The 15,256-nt window shown below is 44.6% G+C and overlaps 1 protein-coding gene across 5 annotated transcripts in view; it reads left to right on the top strand.

The window, feature by feature from the left end:
• lama2 (laminin, alpha 2) overlaps positions 1 to 15,256 on the top strand; it is a 120,106-nt gene that overhangs the window by 95,247 nt on the left and 9,603 nt on the right. For 3 of the 5 annotated variants that reach the window (XM_068342850.1, XM_068342853.1, XM_068342852.1), the window contains exons 39-61: positions 113 to 275; positions 1,944 to 2,022; positions 2,112 to 2,243; positions 2,394 to 2,510; positions 2,587 to 2,750; positions 3,111 to 3,249; positions 3,962 to 4,064; positions 4,302 to 4,418; positions 4,928 to 5,110; positions 6,056 to 6,210; positions 6,309 to 6,452; positions 8,060 to 8,193; positions 8,883 to 9,042; positions 9,140 to 9,264; positions 9,430 to 9,592; positions 9,794 to 9,938; positions 10,021 to 10,159; positions 10,457 to 10,468; positions 11,200 to 11,320; positions 12,011 to 12,166; positions 12,242 to 12,295; positions 14,825 to 14,976; positions 15,059 to 15,235. In XM_068342850.1, coding sequence (XP_068198951.1) covers positions 113 to 275; positions 1,944 to 2,022; positions 2,112 to 2,243; positions 2,394 to 2,510; positions 2,587 to 2,750; positions 3,111 to 3,249; positions 3,962 to 4,064; positions 4,302 to 4,418; positions 4,928 to 5,110; positions 6,056 to 6,210; positions 6,309 to 6,452; positions 8,060 to 8,193; positions 8,883 to 9,042; positions 9,140 to 9,264; positions 9,430 to 9,592; positions 9,794 to 9,938; positions 10,021 to 10,159; positions 10,457 to 10,468; positions 11,200 to 11,320; positions 12,011 to 12,166; positions 12,242 to 12,295; positions 14,825 to 14,976; positions 15,059 to 15,235 — 3,034 coding nt within the window. The remainder of the gene's footprint in view (positions 1 to 112; positions 276 to 1,943; positions 2,023 to 2,111; positions 2,244 to 2,393; positions 2,511 to 2,586; positions 2,751 to 3,110; positions 3,250 to 3,961; positions 4,065 to 4,301; positions 4,419 to 4,927; positions 5,111 to 6,055; positions 6,211 to 6,308; positions 6,453 to 8,059; positions 8,194 to 8,882; positions 9,043 to 9,139; positions 9,265 to 9,429; positions 9,593 to 9,793; positions 9,939 to 10,020; positions 10,160 to 10,456; positions 10,469 to 11,199; positions 11,321 to 12,010; positions 12,167 to 12,241; positions 12,296 to 14,824; positions 14,977 to 15,058; positions 15,236 to 15,256) is intronic. The other 2 variants (XM_068342851.1, XM_068342855.1) reach the window with 1 other exon arrangement.

A 15,256-nucleotide genomic window follows, 5' to 3' on the forward strand; every position in this document is an offset into this window, starting at 1 on the left:
TGGGTATTTGTGATGATACTTTTCCACCCTGAGCTGGATCTCCATCTGCAGTATCTGAACAACAGTTTGCTTTTGTGTGTGTGTGTGTCTGTGTGTGTGTGTGTGTGTGCAGACCTCCAGCTGAAGGCGGCCGAGCTGAACCGGACCCTCTCGCGTGGAGACGGCGCTCCAGACAAAAGCCTGGCGGAGATAAAGGAGGAGATCCAGGCCATGCTAGCTGAGATGAGGAGACGACAGCTGGGGGGGGAGAAGGGCATCGCTGAGGAGGAGAGGGAGTAAGATATGAATATTCTTACTATAGATAATATTTATCTTCTGATCTGTACGGCCTTGTGATTGTCTTTATATCACAAAGGGTTATTAAAGCTGTCTTAAGTGTTGAAGGATTCAAAAGGTGTTCTAATGCATTGAAAAACCATTCATATGTATATAATGGAGCTGACTAAAATGCCTGGAATGATAGAAAAACATTTTTTGTTAAGTGGAATAGGATTTAATTCATGCATAACCACCTGTCCTTAAACTTTCAGCTTCTTTCACTTCACTTTCTTGGTTTTTATTTGTGCTTGTTTTTTAACACAAGGTGCATCGTAATTAAAAGCCATTCAGCAAACGTCTGATTGCAGCGAATTTTTAAAGCCACGGGTTCACGCAAAGTGTGTGTGTTTTTTTTTTCTCCTCACTTTCTCTAGACATTTGATGGAATTAGCAATCTATTCTCTTCAGCCCTCCTTTCCCCGGCTCTCAACAGCGAACGGTGGCAGAGGTCGACGAGTTAATTAAAAGTACTGTACATACAGCTGAAGGGGGAGAAGCGGGGAGAGACGCGCAGCGATTGTGTTGCGAGATGGAAAGTCGCAGAGGGAGAGGAGAGCTGACAGATGGACAGAGAGTCGGAGAGAAAGTGCATGAGAATAAGTGAGACAAAGAGAAATTGCCTCTGCCACTGAACGCCTCGTCTGTCAGGGTGCAGTTGATTATTCGACTGAACCTGGAGGGCAGATTTCTGCCTGAGCAGCAGAGAAAACATCAACCGACGTTAAAGGGATGCTTCAGCAGAACCATCAAAGCCGATGCGCATATAGAAACCTTATACTTCACCGTTTGTTGTGTGGTTTCAGCGTGTTGTTAGTTTTTGAATTTGCTTCTCTTATAAGCGCTGATGAATATCGTTTGTCTTTACTGGGTGGCGTTCTGTTCCTAGTCGCTCCATCCCCCAAAGGGTTCATTAAATCTTCATCAAACCAATCGTTACAACCGTGTGACCGTCCTTTGAGTGAACAACCAGAGGACAAGAGGTCCTGGTTGTCTTAATGAATGCTGAAGGTAATACAACACAACAGATGAAAAGATGCTACACTAAACATTTGGTTATTAAACTGTATTAAATACAGTACTTCCAAAACAGGACTGCTTTATAAACCAATCAAATAGGATAAATTAGTCCAATGAGTAACTTTTATGCATGAAGGAAACCCTTGATGTGACTTCATGTAAGATCCACCGTGTTAAATACAAGTTTTAATTGTTTTTAATGTTGTTGACCAGATCTTGAATTGATCCTCAAACTAGTGTCTTTTCCTGATATCCGACATGAACTCATAATTTATTGATTGATTTATTTGGACCTTTTGTTTTGATTTGTTGTTTTTTTTAGTGTATTTCCTAGTTTATATGTTAGTGTAGATTCTCATTCATCAAGATAATCCTTGATAATCATTCCGGCTCTTCAGCATTCAGTCGTTATTGTCTCTACACCAACAGAGGCTCGGTTACGTGACACAGAAACTCGTCTCCCCCCCCCCCCCCCTCCTGTGTAGATTCTTCCCTTCATGTATTAACTTATTCCATCGCTGCAGTTTGATGAACTGAGAACAACACCGTGTTAAATCACCGGTGTATAAATATAAATAATCTAATCTCTCCCATCCTCTTTTCTCCAGCCTCGCAGAGGAGTTGTACCAGAGAGTGAAGAGGTTATTTGGCGACCCCCATCAGGCCACAGAGGACCTGAAAGCAGAGGTTCTTATAGCATCTAATCTCTGCCCCTTTGTTCTGTACATCCCTGTATTTATGATATTAACTTAATTCCTCATCATCTCCTTTCCTAGATAAAGGAGAAGCTCTCAGACCATGAGGGGAAGCTGCAGGAGGCGCAGGATCTGCTCCACTCTGCCCAGGGAAAGACGAGGCAGGCTGGAACGCTGGCTGAACAAAACCAGGCTAAGCTCAGCGCTCTGGAGGTGAACACAACACACACACGCGAGTCTCACGGGCGTTATCAGAAAGCAACACGCTAGAAGATCATTTCTGTAGGAAAGAACCATGAAATAATCTTCAGTTTTATCCTGAATCGTCGTGCATCGGATCATCAGAATGTTGTGTGTTCGCAGAGGAAGCGATCCGCGGTGAGCGGAGTGAAACAGGAAGCGGAGGACGTCCTGGGAGAAGGAGAACGTCTGCTGGACGAAGCCAACCAGCTTTCTGACAACATTAATAAGGAGATGGAGGTGCTGAAGTCAGACCACTCATGGGTGGTGAACCCCCACCCCTATAGGTGTGTTTTTAATCTGTTTTTATCTGCAGGACTTGGAGGAGATGGGGAATGAGCTGGGTCCTCTTCACGACCAGCTGGATGATAAAGTCAGTCACCTGACCGCCGGTCTGAATGACGGCGGCCTGGCGGCTCACGTGCACGACGCCGAGGAGCACGCCAAGCAGCTCAACCAATCTGCAGCCATTCTGGACGGGTAAACGTGAACACACCACCACGATTGTGCAAATGTAATACATTTATCGAGGATGTATGACAACCTATTTAAACTTTTTATCAGCACATAATCATATTTATGATCTTTAGCTGGAGGATTAGTTGTACCTCGATCACCTTTGGTATTTTGGTCTGTTTCTTAATGATGCTGCAGATGTTGTGAACCCAGAGATTAATTCATGAATTAGGTGAAAGTAATATGACTAAAATAATTATCACCTCCCTCGAGGCACAAATGCGAGAAATCTTTTTTTTTATTTTTTTTACTGAGCATAAACTATAAAAACTGGAGAAATAAACTGACATCAGGTCTCTCTTTTCTTCCTCTTCCTGTTTGCAGTATTTTGGCCGAAGCCAAAAACCTCTCCTTCAACGCAACAGCCGCCTTCAAGGCCTACAGCAACATTAAAGCCAATGTGGATGAAGCAGAGAAAGAGGCAAAGGCGGCCAAACAGAGGGCCAGCGAGGCACTGGCGCTGGTATGTACGCCAGCGTGCACGGCAACACCCCCCCCCCATTGGCTGCAATCTGAAATAGCCATTTCTTATTTCAGGGTTTGATAAATTATCCCATTACGTGTGATTCATTCAAATAAAAACACTCCGTCTCTGCTTTAAACATGGATATTGACCAGCGGCTGAACTTTGCTGATGCATTAACGCCTCAATCGTTCTGTACACAGCAGCGGTTCTCTCAACACGTTCAGGCTCGTGTTTGTGTGTCTCCCATGCAGTAACAGTGGTGTAAGCTCGGTGCTCCATTAGTCATGCCTGAGAGATCAAAGCTCCTCTCTGTCCTCGTCCTCCTTCTCTTTTACACCTCCTCGATTTTTTATTATCATCACCAAACCCACCTGAAATCTCTTTCCGTTCTCTTCTTTTTATAGCGCCTGACTTTATTAGTTTTCTTCACCCCTTTTTCTAACCTTGTTTAACACTTTTATTTTATTCTCATCATCTTGTCTTGTATTCTGTAAATGTAGTTGTCGATGAAAGCTGGAGGCGGTGATGTCATCAGTTTGTTTTTCTGTGTGTGGCTCTAATGACAATAACTCTACTCTGCCTCTGATTGGCTTGGTAGTAAAATGACATATACGTGTGTGTGTGTGTGTGTGTGTGTGTGTGTGTGTGTGTGTGTGTGTGTGTGTGTGTGTGTGTGTGTGTGTGTGTGTGTGTGTGTGTGTGTGTGTAGGCTTTAGGATCAGAGGTACCAGTTAAGGAAGCTGCTCAGGAGATGTTTCAGAAGAGTTACAGACTTCTTGACCAAGCCAAGCAGCTTCAGAATGATGTCACAGGTAATACAGGTGTTTGTGTGTGTGTGTGTGTGTAACACAGGTGTGTGTTGTCACAGCCTGTGGAGGTATTAAAGACAACACATACATGACAGAAGCAGTTCTTCTCTTCATCTGCCTCTCTGTGATTTACCCACAGTCACTCTTCCGCATTAGTGACACCAGGGAAGTGTGTCCATGAGGAGACTTGAACTAATTGTGTGTGTGTGTGTGTGTGTGTGTGTGTGTTTGTGTGTATAGAGAATGCAGATAGCGTGGCCATGCTAAAGAGCAGAGTAAAAGCAGCCAGAGACAACACCAAAGATCTGCTGAAGGCTGTGAATGGAACTCTGGAAACGCTCAACGCTATCCCCAACGGTAGGACTGCACAAATGTGTGTGTGTGTGTGTGTGTGTGTGTGGGAGCAGAGAGATAAAAAACCGAGTGGATCAATATCGCTACTCTGATAGAGGTCAGCCGCTCTGGTGAACTCGGCTTGACACGTGTCATTCCTCGTGCACGGACTCACCGAGAGGCGCCGCCGCCGCGATCCGCATGACTGCATTCGGATCGACGCGCAGGAAGCTGGAAATGTAGCCGCTACAAATCGTAAATAACCCAGAGGTTAAAAAAACATGTTTTCAATTTAAATTCAAACGCCCGTGAGTGAGTTCAAAATACCACAAATAACGTGTCACGCTGTCCTGAAAGACTGATCTGCATTTCAGAAAAAAATATCTGTGGACGGAGTTCACCGAAAACCTGCTTTAAAGAAAGATTTGAAAAATATTTTATATTCAGATCGTGGAATTGTATCATATATATCATCTCCATAGTAACATATATCACTCCACACTTGATAATCCGTGTTTATTTTGTTTATTTAGACACAGCAGCGAGGCTCGCAGCCACTAAGGCCGTAGCGGCGGATGCTAACGCCACGGCGATAGATGTCCTGGATCGCCTCGGCGACCTGAACCTGCAGCTCAGTGGGCTTCAGAGGAATTACAGCGAGCTGGAGGACACCGTCAACACAGCCAATCAGATGATCCAGGACCCCGAGAAAAACAGTAATGTTGTTTACCAGCGGTTAGCCCAGTAAAACCAGTAAAAAAAAAGTTTGAGTCAGGTCATTAAAAAATCTGTTTTTAATGAACTCCTTAAAGAGTCGTGTTTCTGGAGTAAAGTTAAAACAACTCAGACAAATTTGAAAGTTTCTAAACTTTAAAAATATTTTTTAAGCTTTTATTGGGATGTGAATTTATTGTTTCCGATCGACATAAATCAGCAAATTCAAGCGAAACCTGATCCGTGTCTCCCTGTCTCTCTCTTTTCAATCCCCACAGCCATCAGTATGTATATTTCTACTTAATACAAACCTTTACTGTCAGTGGTGCACCAATACCGTGTTGTAATAACAAATTATACACTTTCTTTTCAGCTCAAATTCTGAGACATTTGTGTCTTTTCTTAATGGATAAATGCAAATTATTATAAAATCACCACCTATGGAATCACTGCAACACCAGTTTTAATGTTAATCCCCATCGTCCATGTCAATATGACGAATTTTAACAACAGAATTGGAGCACCACCCTTTAGTTCAATGACCTTTAATCGCTATTGGTAAATGGTAGTTGCTTCTAATATTGGTGCCTCGGTTCAGTTCTTCTCTGCTCGAGCATGGGAGCGCTGCACATCGCCAAGCATGGAAGTCTTTTTCTTTCTATTGACTGAATTATTTCACAGTTTCAAGCTTTTACAATATGTAGAATAGAAGAAGTCGTCTAAATGCTAAGCTAAACGCTAATTTGTTTGGCTCTCGCAGGCTTCTCAGTCTCTCTCTTCTGCCTCCTTTGAGTAATATTTGGGATTTCCAAAGTTATTGGTCGTCTTCTGTTCTCTCTCTACTGGAGGTCTTTTTGCACTCTCTCCGCCGCTGTCATACGCCACGCACCGTCAGTGATGGAGATTACCAACTTCTTCTGTGTCATCATGGTATTTTCTCTCCTCAGTCCACGCTGCAGGAGCCAAGGTGAAGGATTTGGAGGATGAGGCTGATCGGCTGCTGGAGAAGCTGCAGCCAATCAAAAAGCTGCAGGACAATTTGAGGCGGAACATCTCACAGATCAAGGAACTGATCAACCAGGCCAGGAAACAAGCGAACTCAGTGAGTTGTCAAAATTTAAAGAGCAAACACTTTTGAAAAGCAGGATATAAGACACCAAATGAATATTAAGCTCCTCATCGCTTCCTTCCTCTGTCCAGATCAAAGTGTCCGTGTCATCAGGCGGCGACTGTCTCCGTAGTTACCGCCCTGACATCAGGAAAGGGAGGTACAACACCATCACCCTCCACGTTAAAACCACCACTCCTGAGAACCTGCTCTTCTACCTGGGATCTGCCAAATACGTAAATATACTCTCCATGTACTCACCAATACAGGATATAGTGTCATCTATATCTGATCTATATAATCAATAAACTGATAGAGCTAACCCGTCCCCGAGAGGGTGATGTATTGTTGTGTATTAACATCCATTAAGTGTGTTTGTGTAACCAATGTGTCTTTATGGGTTAAATGTTGTTGAATCCATTTCACGTTTAATAAATGCTGTGCAGTAAAGCATTAATCATATTTAACACAACGCTGAGGTGCTGCGTGTTGTGTAGCATTAATCTTACTCGGAATGCACACACAGAATAGAAGCGCACACACACACACACACACACACATACACACTCACACAATCCCAGCGTGATTTTTATGATATAATAATAATTAAAGGTTCTTGACACACCCCTACTAACACCCCTACTAACCCCTCACTGTTTTTAAGGTACTGGTACCTTCTGATAATCCATAAGCGTGTGCAGTGTGTGTGTGTGTGTGTGTGTGTGTGTGTGTGCGTTTCCTAAAGCGCGGCAGCAATTAACAACAAGTTTATGTTGCTTTCTGCTTTCCCCTGATTTCCCTTGAGAAATCACTGCTCTTCATCTGACTGAGACGTCTTGAATGTGTGTGTGTGTGTGTGTGTGTGTGTGTGTTTGTGTATTTTTATGTGTATCTCACCATTGCTCTTAAATAGTGAAGAATTCGGTATAAATAATAACGCCGCGAGTGCACGCATGCACGTGAGTGTGTGTGTGTCCCAAACATTTCACTAATAGTCTGCGCTGCTAGTTGAATAATAACGATGACGCCCTGTGATCTGTGCTAATGAATAATCACCATTACCCCGGAGAGAAAGATAAGTGTGTGTGTTCTTATGTGTGTGTGTGCGTGTGTCAATTGTGTCTTCAAATGTGACTTCCTAATAATCTCTAATTGTGCATAATACTATATGAATAATAATAGTGTGTGTGTACTTGAGACTGCATCCAGATGAGTGCGTATGCTCAAAGTTCTCTTATTAAATTTTTTTGGGGCTCATGCATATGTAATGAGTCCATTAATCAAAATACAGCACGACCGTGTGAAATCCACTTAAAGAGCCAGAATGAGAAAACTTTGGCCTTTCTACCCTCAGATAGAGCAGCGCTGGTGTGAACTTGATCCTCCACTATTCCCTGCATCATAAATAATCCATAAGTTTATCTGTAGTAGAAATTAACATTTCTAGTCGTCATCATTTTGCATCAGAACCCAACCGCGTTGCGTAACTCGCATGTTCCCGGGAGCTAAAAGCAGGAGGCATCAAAATGGATTTTTTTTTTTGTGCGACTCTGACATGTAAAGTGAATTTTCCTCACGTCATCCTTCACACGGTTGGATGCACGTGAAGACATGTCGGAAGTTGATTGAGATGCGTGAGATTTGGGTGATCGATTTGCGTGTTTGGACTGGATAAAATGTAGATTGGGTTTATCTGATGCTACATGTTCCGGCTACATCATTTAAAATCCACCTTAACAAACTGTTGCAGTCACAAAATTAGCATTATGTCGTCTCCCAGGACTCAAAAACAGGCCTTCCTTGATTTTTACATGTTTCTTTTTGAATCTTCTTCGTGTGTCAGGTTGACTTCCTGGCTTTGGAGATGCGTAGGGGGAAGGTCAGTTTCCTCTGGGATGTGGGTTCCGGCGTTGGGAGAGTAGAGTACCCCCATCACACCATCCACGACGGGAGCTGGCACAGGATAGAGGCGTCTCGGTAAGAGGCTCACACACACACACACACACACACACATCCAAACAGGAGATACATTGTTAACATGATGGTGGATGATCAAATGTTTGATTAAAGGCCGATCTATAATTTCATCCAACCAATAGCAGCAGGGAAAATAAACCTAACAGCCAAGGAGCATCTTTTGGTTCCTGCTACGCTGGAAACTTATTGTTTCACCAGGGAAATCAAGAGCAGTGCAGCCGTGACAACCTGCACCACATCATTACATAGATAAAGTATAATCTAGAAGATCCACTTTTTCTCTGTCACAAGCTGTATACTTACCGTCCGACACACGAGCCGTTGGCGCCGAGCAGACGTCCCACCTGCACCATGCATTACCATCGCAGAGATTTCCCAAATGTGTTTTCCGGCAGGATTACACCGACTCTAAATCTTTCAAACGTTCCCGTACACGACACCGAGATGCTGCTCCTGCCATGAAAACAAACTCCGAGGTGGGAGATGAATTCCGCCGTGCAAATCTGCATTCCACGGCTACAAACCTGGTTCCTCGACATGTTTCTATCATTCATCTTTTAGCACCTGCAGAACAAATCATAAAATACTCACTCCTGCATCTTCAGTCAGCGCAGACGTCTTCCAGGAGATGCAGAAAAGGAAAAACATCAAACTTTTTTTTTCTGCTTTGTCTTCCTCTCTGCCTACAGAAACGGTTTGAATGGCACCATATCAGTTTATCCTCTGGAAGGCTCTAAGGCCGGTATGATGCCGACCCCGACCAGCGCCAACTCCCCCACCGCTTACACCATCTTGGACGTGGACCAGAACGCCTACCTGTTTGTCGGAGGAATCCTCGGCAGTGTTAAGGTGTCTCTTTACGTCCAACAACATCAAGAACCCGTCTGTCTGCCTTTTTTAAATTTTTTTTTTTTTTTTTTTTAATCGTCCTCCACTCATCTTTCAGAAAGCAGATGCGGTACGAACGTCGACGTTCACCGGCTGCATGGGGGAGACCTTCCTGGACGGCAAACCCATCGGGCTGTGGAACTACAGAGACAGACAGGGAGACTGTAAGGGATGTGTGGTCAGGTAAACAAACGCACGCTTTTCCTATTTTTCATCTTTTTCCTGCAGTTTTAATATTTGCGAGGTCGATTCATCTTTCCGGCTCTGTCATTTTATTTCCGTGACATTTCAAACCCCTGTGATATTTGGATGGGAAATAAAGCTCAGCATGAATGTTTGTTATTTCAGCCCCCAGCGTTCCGATGGCGAGGGGATAGTGCAGCTGGATGGGGAGGGCTACGCCGCGGTGGGACGCCCCAACAGATGGAACCCCAACATTTCCACCGTGACCTTTAAGTTCCGAACGTTCTCCTCCGACTCCCTGCTAATGTATTTAGCCACGGAGGATATGGTACGTATGCAACAAAAAGAAGGATTAATATAAGTAGAGAAGCCTGAAGAAAATTATCTGAAGGTCAAAAGTATCGGAGATGAAGTTAATCAATAATATTAACAACGATATTCATAATTCAGATTAAAACTTTGCTAACGATGTGATAGTCAATGTTATCGATTAAATCCATCCTACTTATTACTAATTGTCTTTTTGCAGAAAGACTTCATGTCCCTGGAACTGTCGGAGGGCAAGGTGAAGGTGACCTTTGACCTCGGGTCAGGCGTCGGCAGCGCCATAACAGAGAATCGTCACAACGATGGACGCTGGAAATCCCTCACCATGTCACGAAACAAGAAACAAGGTAGCCATGACAACAACAGTCTTTACTAGGTGGGCCTTTGTGGACCCGACTGCCGTCTGATGTTGTTTAACTATTTCCACAGCGACGGTGACCGTAGTGGACATCGACGGCGGCGCTGAGGAGAAGATGGTGGCCACGTCCCAAGGCTCAGCTACCGGCCTGAACCTCAGGGAAAACCAGAAGATTTATTTCGGGGGGTTGCCGACTATTGGAAACTACAGGTGCAGACGCGTCCGTACATTTATGAAAGCATTTATTGCAAGGAAGCCCATAATATCTCACATTTATTTGACTTGGTGTCTTTATCATGCATTTGTTTTTGCTAAAAAAAAAGGCACAGCTTCTTGACGTCCTTGTAATTTTTATGTAATGTCATTTGCGACCATTTTAAGACTGATCTAAATCTGTTATCGACACGTAATGTCTTTTTCCGAGGCCATCCTTAGTCAACTAGCTGACTAGTTCAAACTGTGTTTGTGAACCTGCTAATGCTTTAATGTTCTGTTTTATCTGAACAGCATGACAGCCAGGTAAATAATGGAAAGCAAATCTCATACTCGATCATATTGTACACTGTTTTACACGTTCCCCTGTGCATGATGGTAGCTATGCTAGTCACGCTGCGTAGCCCGTGTAGCGTTCGGCTTGTGTCCTCTGGCTGAAGGCTCCTCCACGCGGCGGCTAGAAATCACTTCCTGTCCTGCATCCGTCTGAATCTGTTTGTCTGGTCAGCAACATTTCTTTGTGATTTTCTCACATTTATGCCCGCCCTCCAGGCATCGTCGCCGTAATCATATTCAAAATGCACTTTAGATGCAAATCTTAGTGTCTCAAACAATTATTTGTAGCACTGCAAGCAATAATTTTTGCTGAGCTGCAAAAAAAATAAAGCACTAAACAAATAAAAAGGTGCCATGTAATTACTAAACACATGTTCAGTGTGATCACAGCCGAAGATTATTTTTTTCTTTCCTCTTGAATAATAAAAATTCACAACATGACATTGAAATCGATTATGCCACAAACTGAGTGCTATAATAAATCTCAGGTCATACACAAAAATTGACAGACGGCATATTCAAATTATTAGTGTTGGCATCCAGATGCTCCTGGATACTTGATGCAAAAGGCTACACCGCTGCAGTAAATTCACATTTTATGAAAATACATCGCATTGCTGAGAAACAGCGACGACTGTGGATTCTGGAATATTTTTAACGTTAAATATTTCCGTGCTGAAACTGATTCAATCCCTCCACAGGCCTGAGATCACGCTGAAGCGTTTTGCGGGATGCCTCCACGAGATCGAAGTCTCCAGGACTCCATATAATCTCCTCAGCAGCTCGGATTATACTGGAGTCACCAAAGGATGCAACGTGGAGGTAGGAGTGTGTGACCCCAGACGCAGCAGGGCTCTTCCTGCCTGTAGCTTCATTTAATTTGTCAGTTTCTTTTTGGTTCTTTTATACATTTACTTAAGTAAAACGTCACCTATACAGATATTGAAAGCAGAGACGCATCAGAAATAGAATGAACATTTAAACACTGTTTGGTTTTCACACACGCACACAACTATTAGTAATCAGTGCAGTTCTAATAGACACACACATTCTGCTGTGAATTTATATTGAAGTTTTTATTTCCCGAGGCTTTCACTGATTTCCATGTATTAGTGTCGTTCACCATTCATTCACTCCATACGTACAAAGGCTGTATAAAGGAACAGAATGGTCCAGGGTTGAGTGTGTGTTTGTGTACAATCAAGGTCTTTGTGATCCTCTCCTCTTTGCCATGATGTTTCTGCGTCTGTGTGTGTGTGTGTGTGTGTGTGTGTGTGTGCGTGTGTGTGTGCATTTCCAACTCACATCAATCCAAGTCGTAATGACGAGTGGCTGAACCTCTCGGTTCACGTCAGTCTTAGAAATAAAGCCTTGACTCGACTCAATGAAGCTCGTTCGTTTAATCGTGGTCAAAGAAAAACTTTTCAAGAGTGTCTCTTTACTCTTTCATCTATTTTGTGTCATTTTAGTGTGAAACTCTTTAGCTTCACTGACTTGACGTCTGTCTTTCAGAACCTTCACACGGTCAGTTTCTCCAAGCCGGGCTACGTGGAGCTGGGGGCCCTGTCGCTGGGGTTGGGTACGGAGATCAGCCTGTCGTTCAGCACCCTGGCCGACACCGGCACCATCCTGCTGGCAGTAGGGGGCGCTCCGCTGACGGACCAGCAGGTCTGGTTTCACCGATGAGCTCCAGATATCGGTGTGTTCTCTGATCCTGATGTTCTGAACGTGTTCCCCACACAGACGCGGAACCCAAACACCTTCAACGCCAAGAGGAGGCGCAGGCAGTCTGGAGAGGTTGGTGCTTTTAGCTGACTATGCTACACACACACACACACACACACACACACACACACACACACACACACACACACACACATATTTTCACACAAGTACTTTTTCCCTAAGTGGATGGTGTTTGCATGAGTGTGTATTAATGAGATTTTGTTGGCATGTATGCTGATTGGATTATCTTATACACACGTGTACATACACCTGAACACACACACACACACACACACACACACACACACACACACACACACACACAGGCCTTTCTGTGTGTGTGTGCGTTTGTTTGCTGGTGTGTTTAGCATGTTTGTGTGTTCTTTCGTGTTTTAGCATGTTGTGTGTGTGTGTGTGTGTGTGTGTGTGTGTGTGTGTGTGTGTGTGTGTGTGTGTGTGTGTGTGTGTGTGTGTGTGTGAACAGAGGACAGAGGGTTACCTGCAGCTTATCCATCATCACTGGTTGCTGAACGCATAAATCTATTTTTACTAACAATGCTGGCAGGTAGGGCATGATGTGCGTGTATATGTGTATGCGTGTGTGCGTGTGTGTGTGTGTGTGTGTGTGTGTGTGTGTGTGTGTGTGTGTGTGTGTGTGGAGAGAAAGGTTAAGCGAGGTTAAAAACACCATCAACTCTACTTGGCCCTGACTAATGGATGTTTTAGTGAGGGACGGAGAGATAGGAAGAGAGAAGAGGACGGGAGACAAAGGAAGGAGGGACAGAGGAAGGAGATGTGGAGGTGAAAGAAAGGATGGAGGGCAAAGAAGAAGAGAAATGATGCAAGCCGAAAATGTAACAGAGGACAGAGGAGGGGTTGAGGGGTGGTAGTGGGGGGGGGATGAAATGATGAGGAGAGTTGATAGTAGAGCGAAAGAGAGAATGGGCTCGGGAGAAGATAAATGGAAAGAAATTGAGGAAGGAGGTTAGAGCAGGAGATTGAAGGGTTCTAGTGAGAGGAAGGGAGAGCGATGAACTCAGAGGGAAAGAAATGTCTCCGCTCCATCGTTCACTTCATAAAGGACGTTCACCATGGAAGCCCTCCTGTCACAGAGTCCATCTGTGGACTGGAGGACAGCCATCATGCTGGATGTGACAGCTGCCCGCCATCACGGCTGAAACAGGGGGTTTCTGGGTAATTTCAAATGTGTGCTGATCCCAGAGCAGTGCTCAGTTTGGAATAGAACCAACACACACTTCTGTTTCCTCTCCTGGTTTTGCTGAACGATGAAACAGCGTTAACAAATCACACTTTAAATTCATCACTTTTCATCTTTATTGATGAACTGATTAAAGCTAAACCCATATTGTTGTTTGTGGTTTATTAAACCTACTTTCTGTAAATAGACACACACACACACACACACACACACACACACACACACACACACACACACACACACAGAAATTCAAACCCCAACAGAAAACTGACACCCTAAAACAAAAGAATACATAAAAATAAAGGGGAGCCGAGGTGTGTTATTACAGCAGTTTAAGATGAGGAGATTAGAACGGCTCATAAATATTACACCAACAAACAAAAAATATCCTTTTGTTTGTTTTTTCTGCTCGCTTTGGTCCCACCACACACACACACACACACACACACACACACACACACACACACACACACAGGTCAGGTTATAACTGTATATAAACGTGATGTCTGTGTCTCTGCATGTTCATCTGTAATACTGGATTGTGTGTGTGCGTCACTCATGTGAAAGTGTGAGTTAATCTGCGTGTGTGTGTGTGTGTGTGTGTGTGTGTGTGTGTGTGTGTGTGTGTGTGTGTGTGTGTGTGTGTGTGTGTGTGTGAAAGCACAGCGAGAGGCATGTTGTAGCTACATCTCAGTTCAATTTGTCCCCGACCTCAAATTGAAATTCCATTTTCAGGTGGTAAATTGTCTCCCACTTCGCCCTCTGGCACACAGTGAATTAAAATTCAAATTAGCCTGACCCTGCGCCGCTGCTCTCCACCTCCACTCCGTCTCTCTCTCTCTCTCTCCCTCTCTCCCCCCGTCGCTCTCTCTCGCTGTTTTGCTCTCTGCCCTCTCATCTCTTCCCCCTATTATCCTCTCCTCTCTGTTCCTCTCATCTCCTGTTATCCTTTCCTCCCTGCTCTCCTCTTCTCTGCTACCTCTTATGTTTCCCTCCAGTTTCTATCTATACACCCCCCACCACACACACACACACACACCCACCCCTCCCCTCTCAAGTCCCCTTTTCGCCTTTGACTCTTTAATTCCCACTCTCTCCTCCCTCCTGTTTGTCTTCTCTCCACCCTTCAATTCTTATCTCTCCGTTTTCCCCTCGTCCTTCGTTTCTCCTCCTCCCCTCTTCCTGACATACATTTAAAGAATGACCCCATGCAGGGGGGGGTGGAAGAAAGGAGGGGGAGGTTAATCCATGTTGAGCCAAATTATATTTATACTATAATAAAAAATTTCAGTGTAATGTAGGTTCTGCCTCAGATCAGGATGGTTCTGGATCAGTCGGGTTCTTAATTCCCTTTATAATAAACGTTCCTCCGTCTCCTGCAGCCCTTCTTCTCCATCATGCTGAACAAAGGCTCTCTGGAGGTGCTGGTGTTCACCGGCAGCCACAGCCCACGCCGGGTCATCCGACGCCCGGAGCACGGCGTGTTGAACGACGGCAGGGAGCACTCGCTTCGTATAGAGAGGCTGCCCGGCAGGTCGGAGTTTAACCCGCCCTTCAGTCTGTACACTTTCTTTTGCTTTTCCTTCACGCTCGTCTCCGTGCGTTTTCCCCTCCAGATCTTTTGCCGTCCAGGTGGACGAGGAGGCGAAGAGGGAGGCGGCGCTTCCCAACGACCAGCCAATGAGCTTGAGGCGCGTCTTCCTCGGTGGTATTCCTGCAGACGTGGAGCAGACGTCCAACAGGGCCAACATCCCGTTCCAGGGATGCATCTGGAACCTGATGATCAACTCCGTGTATGTAACCCCGAGTCACGC

The sequence above is a fragment of the Antennarius striatus genome, chromosome 19 (assembly GCF_040054535.1).
Source record: "Antennarius striatus isolate MH-2024 chromosome 19, ASM4005453v1, whole genome shotgun sequence".
NCBI lineage: Eukaryota > Metazoa > Chordata > Actinopteri > Lophiiformes > Antennariidae > Antennarius > Antennarius striatus.